Source organism: Acanthopagrus latus, chromosome 1, assembly GCF_904848185.1.
Source record: "Acanthopagrus latus isolate v.2019 chromosome 1, fAcaLat1.1, whole genome shotgun sequence".
NCBI lineage: Eukaryota > Metazoa > Chordata > Actinopteri > Spariformes > Sparidae > Acanthopagrus > Acanthopagrus latus.
Genome location: NC_051039.1, coordinates 20,933,663 through 20,941,353, shown reverse-complemented (window position 1 = coordinate 20,941,353; position 7,691 = coordinate 20,933,663). Strand labels below are relative to the sequence as shown.

Below are 7,691 nucleotides of genomic sequence, written 5' to 3'. Positions count from 1 at the left end.
CGGGATTATTGTTGGTATGTTCATTGGGAGGATGACATGGAAAGACAAATCAGAAATCTAAGGAAATACAAATATATCAATATATTAGCACTTCAAAAGTGCTCCACTTAACATGTTATATATTGTTCATTTAATCTGTAAATAAACAAAGTGGAATACTATATAGCATATGGACGAAGACAAAAAGGACTTTTTCTTGAGGTCTGATGAAAAAGGTTATACCAAAAACATTGCTCCGCTCATAAACATCTGCTGAAGAAGAATAGCATTTAGTTCAAAGTCCTCTTTATGGTCATTATGGAGACAGTGTCCAACTGTCATAATCACAGAATTCGGTTTTACTGTAGCCTTCGCTTCTGCTAAATTATATGTTCCAGCAACTTCTGCAAATTTGATTCAGTAAGGGCCTCAATTTTGACCAGCAGCAGAGCGTACAGCTGGATCTATTATTGGACGGCGGTTTTATTGAGAAACAATTTATCTTTGAGATGAAAGAAAACTCTGGCCATGAGAGCTCTGCAAGGACACTCAGAGAGCACGCCTGCGACCTTGAACGCAACTCAAAAAAAGCACCGAGATGAAAAGAAGTCAACTGATGAGGAACAGCGTGACACAACGCAGAGAGGTAAAATTGCAGAGGTGCACAGAACAGGTGAGAAGGGATGGAAGAAAGAGGGGACAGCGAGGCAGCACAGCTGCCCCAGTAAAGAACAGATGAGCCTCTTTTTTTCGTTTCCCCTCATGCTGCACTCGCCGCATCCACGTGAGAGAGGAAGGGGAGGAGGGAGGAGGCAGGGGAGGCTGGGAGGAGGAACGTGAAGAGGATCAGGATTGATGAGCACCACTGCATGGCAATCCTGCTCATTCCTTTGGCCAAAAATCCAGCTCCACCAGTTGTTTGGTTGAATAGCAGTACTTTCTCATTTTCTTAAAAGTGAAAGAAATAGGCCGATGAGAGACTATGACAACAATTTATTGTTGCATTAGTTGTTTGTGATATTCCTTCATATCATTTGAGCATTTAGAAAAGACAAGAACACAAGCCAACACATCAATAGCACCATGAAATATGATGAATATATTTACCATCATTAGTACAAATAAAAGTCAAGAAATTAAATAATAGAGAGATTAGGATTAGCAAAGAGGTTTGCAGATGTACACATGAACACACACGTACACAAACACACGTGCTCCGACTGAGGGTCTTATTGAGAACCAGAGAAAGTTGGTCTGGTGATTTCCAAGCGTAATGAGTTGGACATAGAGATAAATCTGCTTTGTGAGGGTTTTTGGCCCGGGGAATGGGGAAATCGACTGCGGCGTTCCATCATCATTTAGTCAGCCGTGTTTCCATCTAAAAAAGAAAAACCTGGAGGGATCGCTCATCCCCGTGCCGAGTCCATCCACGTCATGTTTACACTAAAAGGGGATGTGGGTGAAATTCAACAACGTGGGCCCCCCAGACCAAAAGAGGACATTTTGCTAATGTATTCTCATCTGTTGGGTTAAAAAAAATAATTGTCAGACCGTTCCACATGTTGGTGTTGCAACAGTCTTACAATGACTCACATCCTCAGTTGTTATGCGAGCAGCAATTTTGTTGGAATGGGTATTTGTCGATGTCTTATTTAGAAACTTTATGACCAACCTCACGAGGAGCAATGCCTCCAGAAATCCTTTATTTCTGCAAGTTTTCAGTTTTTTCAGTTTGGGTGTGAGCTAACTGGCTCTATGTGTGTGTGTGTGTGCATGTGTGTGTGTGTGTGTGTGTGTGTGTGTGTGCGTGTGTGTGTGTGTGTGTGTGTGTATGTGTGTGTGTGTGTGAGAGAGAGAGACCTGAGTGGGATTTTTCACCATGAAAGAGGGAAGATGTCAGCCTCTGAATCATCTGTACATCCTGTCATCAACAGGCGTGACCATCACTGGTGCCTCTTTTATGACACACAAGTGAAAAAAAACCCCCATCCACCTTGTGTTTTGTACTTTATCTGCAGTGCTGACATTGCTTTGGATTATACTTTTAAAAGTTCTATGTTCTCATGTTATTTTGATGTATCATTTGATTCACGTAATACATTTTTATGAATTATATCATATATCTTTTCACATTTGGCATGTTTTAGTAATAATAACCATCATTATAATTTTTGTAATACAAATGCAATATCACCTTCAGTATCTTCCTTATCAATAATTTTTGTCCATTGCACATAAAAAAAAAAACATTTCTATACAATAAAATGAATAAATATCAATAAAATAATAATAAAAAAAGGAAAACAAACGATTAAGAGAAGATAAAAAAAGAGGTAGAATGAGTTAGGACATCCGAATCGGGTTAATTCTTATGGTTTTGCTTAATTCCAATGTCCCAGTTAGACACACGACAGTGTGACACTGCTTTCTTAAACTTAACGTTGGCGTCACAGGAGGAGAAATAAAGGCTGTTGTTGATTCACTGTTGTTCTGTTATGTTGCCTTTGGTTACATCCACATACAGCATTATGTGGATAAACGTGCACATTCTTCCAGTCTTAGTATCCAACCAACCAAGCACTGAGTCGTCTTAGCACTGTGGGACAATCAACAATTTCTAATGCAAATGTTTTGAGAAATGTTTCTTTTCTCTTCTCTTCTCTGCATGAAATCAATTCTTGACAGAAGTGAACCTGCCTTGCAAACAAGTGTACAGTGGCTGACATTTGAATGATTTCTTACGCAACAGTTCTTGTCCGCTTCTTGCTCGCTGTCTGCAAGGCCTGCTTGCAGACAGTCTTATTCCCGGTAATGTCACGCTGACAAGTGTTTCTCGTCATAACTGTTTATGTATGAGGGCCACGGTGTGTTCCTCCGGTCTCGTCTGGGCCATTTCATCCTCACATTGGCATCATGTCCCCTGTGTGTGAAGGACACTGTTCCAGTGCAATCTGTATTAAACTATTCATGTGTTCAAGGGCGTGTTTTTAAGCCATTATTTTGTGTTTAATCAGTGTGTGTGTATGCACATGTATGCGTGTTTGTATGCGAGTGTGATGATGGCTGTTGCATAATACTTCACCAAAGTTACCATGAAGGGCTGCAGCTGAGTGACTCATCCACTCCTCCTTGGACAGAGGTAGCAAAAAAGCTGGACTCCAGCGCCATCTTCTGTACTGCCGATGTAAAGGCACCTCAACCAGAAACACATCTCCATGTTTTTGTCCTGATTTGAAATTTCATGGCATATTTTTGCTTTTTTATTTATTAGCCTTTATGGTTAATGTAGAGGGCAGGTTTTGAAAAGAAAGGAGAACACGTGGAATAATAAACATATTCATGATTCATTCATAATGAGTCCAACGCTAGACCAGTGGACTACTTTTCAAATCCTGGCTTTTTCATTACCCACAATAAAGCTTAGCCACTGAGTGACATCACATCACATCTGAAGTAGCCTTTGCTGAATTAGCAATTGACAATTAATGTTTGCAACCCGTGGTAAAGACAACTTTCAATGGATTACGTCAACGGTTGACTTGTGTGACTTTAAGACTCAAGAGCAAACAGCCCACACATTTTAATTCACCTTTGACTCTCCACTGACCCAGGGTCCTGTGAGTGTAAGAAAGCTGAAGTTAATGGAAGAATTAGACCTGGTGTGAGGCTTTCCAAACACGGTGTAAAGATTTCTAGAGGTTATTCAGTGTACCGGACAAAGATTCAACATACATGCCTGAAAAAGTGAGAGAACTTTCATTTACTATGCTCCACACATTGGTATTTATTTTTAAAAATTCCACATGTAAAAACAACTGAAATCACATTGACAAAAGAATATGGGGGAAGAATATAATGAAGACATTGTGACTGTTGAACTACAGGGACAAATCTAGTAAACAGTCCAATAGAAGTCCTATATATAACAATAATTAATCCAGCAGAAACAATGTTTTTTGGTTAATAGATGAAGGCACCATGTCCTTTGCAACCGATTCTCCCTCCCAGGTTGTCGAAAACCAACATTTGTCACACCCCTCAAGACACACAATGTACTTGAGCATTTGTCTGACGACTGCTGTTTCAGGGTTTTTGCCATTGGTCAGCTTCATTCCATTTCAAAGTGCCCTTAACCCCTTGATGCCTGAATTTATATGCAATTATGTTAAAAAAATTAGTTATTTGTGTTTTTGCTTTCAAGCAGAGACTAAGTTAAGAGGAGATAATTTGACTGTAGCACATAGAACAGTTATACATTTGTGTATGATGAATTAATAATTAATAATAAAGTAGTAATTAAAACACATTTCATGAAATTGATTTTTTAATGCCAACATACTCTGTACATTTAAATTGTAATCTGGTTTCATGACAGACATTCAAAACTTCATCATGACAATGATAACAAAACAACAACAACAAAAAAACAAATATGTGCATGTATGTGTGTGTACTAGATTAATTATGTTCATTTTGTCTTCTAATATATGGAATGAACCGACATTGCGGGGAACACATGCACTGTCTCAGCTGCATTCTGAATAGAAGCAGTTTGAGGCAAATTTGCGACAATAGGCGTTAAGGGGTTAAGGCGTTTCATAGCCTGACATTGTAACATGGGAAGCTGCTCCTTTAATTTCATAGTTCCAAGAGTATGTGTTGCCAAGGATATGTAATGTGAAATCATCTTCCTTAAAACACATATAGATAGAAAGGTGAAACAAAATCAGTATTGAACTATGTCATTCGATAAAACACAGGTAAAAGAGTGAACTGGCTTAGTCACCCCAGTAGACAAAGTGGTTTACCTTCAGCTATCCAGAATTATAAGAAGATTCTGTGAGTACTTGACCAGTCAGAAATGTTCAGCATTGAAGGCCCACCCCCAAAGTGTCTGTACTATTGGAGTTGAGCCCCTCTAGCAGGGACTTGTTGTGTGATGAAATAATATCCCCAGAACATCATTTGGACCTTAGTGCCTGTAAGGGAACCTTCCACCAAAGGTTCCTAGTCACTGGGGAAAGTTCCTTTGTGAGCATGGCTCAAGTGTCACTGTTTGACGAGCAGAGGATGAGAAGACGTTGGCTGCTCGGTTGGGTTAAAGCAGACCGAGGAGTAGAGCAGACAACTGTCATCACTGATGTGTGGGTCTCTGGCCTCAATGTAGAGGCTCCTGATGCTGCAGCTGTTCTGACTCTTCATGTATAAAACCTAGAGACACACAGTGTTGAATTAAGGCCTTGTAAACTCAAACATAACCATACACACACACACACACACACACACACACACACACACACACACACACACACACACACACACACACACACACACACACACACACACACTTCTCACCGTACTCCATGTGTTGATCCACGGGGCTGCCTCACCTCCAAATGTTGCTGGGAATAACACACAATAACACACAAATGGTTATATCCCATAATTCAATAATAAGGGTTAAGTCAGTTCATTTCTGTGTTAAACTGAGATAACTCACATCCTGTATCATGTCTGTGTTTCCTCAAGCAACAGTTAAAAAACACCATCGGCAGCAGGACAGCAGCAGCAGCAGCAGCAGCAGCAACCACAGGGAAGTACAGCTTGTTTCCTGTCAGCGGCAGCGACACCAGAGGCAAAGGTAACAAATCAAGAATTCAAAGCTTTCTTGAGCTTTAATTTATCACAACAGCTAATTCTTTCATCAAAGCAATATAAATGTTGTACAATGCATTTATTATTTCAAACAGGCTAGCTGATCTATCTGGGACCAAAACCCTACAAAGGAAACAGGTGATTTAAATTATATTTCTTTATACATTCAACACATTTAACATAATTAATTTTTAATTTATTTTCGAATTTTCGAATTTTATTTCAGATGATGTTCACCTGCCTAACTGTATTTGAAGAATTCCAAATGTGAAGTACAATTCTACCTTCCCAACACTCACCACCAGATGGCGTCATTATCAAGACTTTTTTGATCAAAAATTACCCCGGATTATTTTTCCTCTGCAAAGTGGCGAAATCTTGTATAATCTCCAACAAGGAGAGAGAACACATTATTTGGCTATTTTTTTTTATTTTTTTTATTTTTTAAACTACCGTGCACGTCAGATTAATCTTGAATAAATTGTTGTTGTGATGTGTTACCTGTATACATATCTGCAGGTGGTGTGGGCCACAGTGTTGTACTGGAACTATCTGACACTGAGTAAAAGAAGCCAGAACACAGACTGATAATCAGAATATATTAATGAAGAAAGCCACATATATTACTATGGGTGTTCCTGGTCACAATGTGACACACAGTTTAAGCAACCTGCTGGCTGTTGCTGATTCCTGGTGATGGTTTGAACTGTTGTTGAAACAGGAGGATTTGAGGTGACCAGTGGAGGTTTAGGAGGTGCAGGAGCTGTCAGATCAACAAGGAGTGATCAGGGAGGAAGAATGAGTACAAGTGCAGTAATAAGAAAATTGCTATAGAGTGAAATAGAACAGCCAACTTTGACATAGCTTTGTAGACTTTGAGTTCAATTTCTGTCCTAGGATGAAACAAATATGCATCTATCTGACACCAGTATGTCCCGGCATCGTTCAGGTTGACGTTATGGATGGTCACATGCAGCACTCTTTGCTTGGTATCATCACAAATATAATATTTCCTGTTTTGTGAGCTTCCTTGTTTTCCAGCAGCAGTTTCAATGACAATATGCCTGTGAGCATAAAGACCTTTATAGAAGTATTTAGGATATGTTTCATATCCAGAGTCATACGGGCAGGAGATATTAGCCAGTCCTCCCTCCTGGGCTGATACACGAATCTTTGGATGTTGGCATCTGACTGCTTCAAGAGAAAAATAAAAACAGGAGATTAATTTTGATTTAATTAGTTATCTTCAAAACGTCAAATATATCTAGCATCATACCAAAGAGTATCACCAGTACAGGGAGGAAATGTTAAACTCTCTGTTTGAATGTGTTCAGTACTCACCAGAGGACAGCCAGATGATGAGAAGTAGCATTTTCCTCATCGTGATCCTCACTAAATTCTCTCTCACCTTTTGTTTTCCTTACTGTCTTACAGTTTCTCTGCCCTTCACCAACTCTCTGGCCACTTCAGTAAGTCTGAAATCAATTTAAGCCTTTCATCCTTTGTAAGAGACGCCACTGAAGCCTCACAATGAGACAGGAAGTCTTGAGGTCAGTCATGAAGGGTGGGGAAGCGTTAAGTGAGTGCTGTGGGTGTGAAGCCTGTCAGCTTTCTTTTGTTTTTCATTTTATTTTTTCAGCTTTGTTCTCATCAAGGCATGTGAGTGTATGTGTACCTATTCATTGGAGTTTGAAGGCGTAACACTTTCCACTTCTTCACCGTAGTCAACCACGAACAAAAAAACACAGAAAATAGATATCCATTTTACTGTTTCATGCTGATGCAGGTTCTCAGTCATCCAGGTCATTGTAAATCTACGTGCTGTATCATAGGCAACTGGACCTGTGTCAGTTTCTTGAAGACGTTTCACCTCTCATCCAGGGGCTTCTTCAGTTCAGAACTGAAATATTTAGAAGCATCTCCTGAAGTTAGCATGCTAACCAGCTTGCTCTGGCCTACCCCAGCCCGATACTCCTGTGCTCATTTTTTTTTTTAAAAAACAATTCCAGTTAACAGTAAGAAATATATTTTACTTTCTCCCATCACAAATGGACAAA

The 7,691-nt window shown here is 39.6% G+C and overlaps 1 protein-coding gene across 2 annotated transcripts; it reads right to left on the bottom strand.

Annotated features, from left to right (window-relative positions):
• Nucleotides 1-4,358: 4,358 nt before the first annotated feature.
• LOC119023332 (CMRF35-like molecule 2) lies at nucleotides 4,359-7,352 on the bottom strand. Of its 2 annotated transcripts, none has more exons than XM_037105179.1 (6): nucleotides 6,976-7,352; nucleotides 6,501-6,828; nucleotides 6,305-6,399; nucleotides 6,136-6,192; nucleotides 5,335-5,590; nucleotides 4,359-5,190 (listed from the first exon to the last, which is right to left on the bottom strand). In XM_037105179.1, the coding sequence occupies exons 1-5, from the start codon at nucleotides 7,013-7,015 to the stop codon at nucleotides 5,445-5,447; spliced, it is 666 nt and encodes a 221-aa protein (XP_036961074.1). In that variant the 5' UTR covers nucleotides 7,016-7,352; the 3' UTR covers nucleotides 4,359-5,190; nucleotides 5,335-5,444. The 2 variants fall into 2 exon arrangements, with proteins under 2 accessions (XP_036961074.1, XP_036961083.1); XM_037105188.1 differs by having other exon boundaries at nucleotides 6,501-6,825.
• Between the last annotated feature and the right edge of the window lie 339 nt (nucleotides 7,353-7,691).

What these genes read in the sequence shown, in the direction of transcription:
- LOC119023332 (XM_037105179.1), bottom strand. Translation starts at nt 7,015, where the DNA reads ATGAGGAAAATGCTACTTCTCATCATCTGGCTGTCCTCTG. An exon ending in CATCATCTGGCTGTCCTCTG is followed by an intron (nt 6,829 to 6,975) that starts GTGAGTACTGAA and finishes TTTCTCTTGAAG; the next exon opens with CAGTCAGATGCCAACATCCA. An exon ending in GAATCAGCAACAGCCAGCAG is followed by an intron (nt 6,193 to 6,304) that starts GTTGCTTAAACT and finishes TCTTTTACTCAG; the next exon opens with TGTCAGATAGTTCCAGTACA.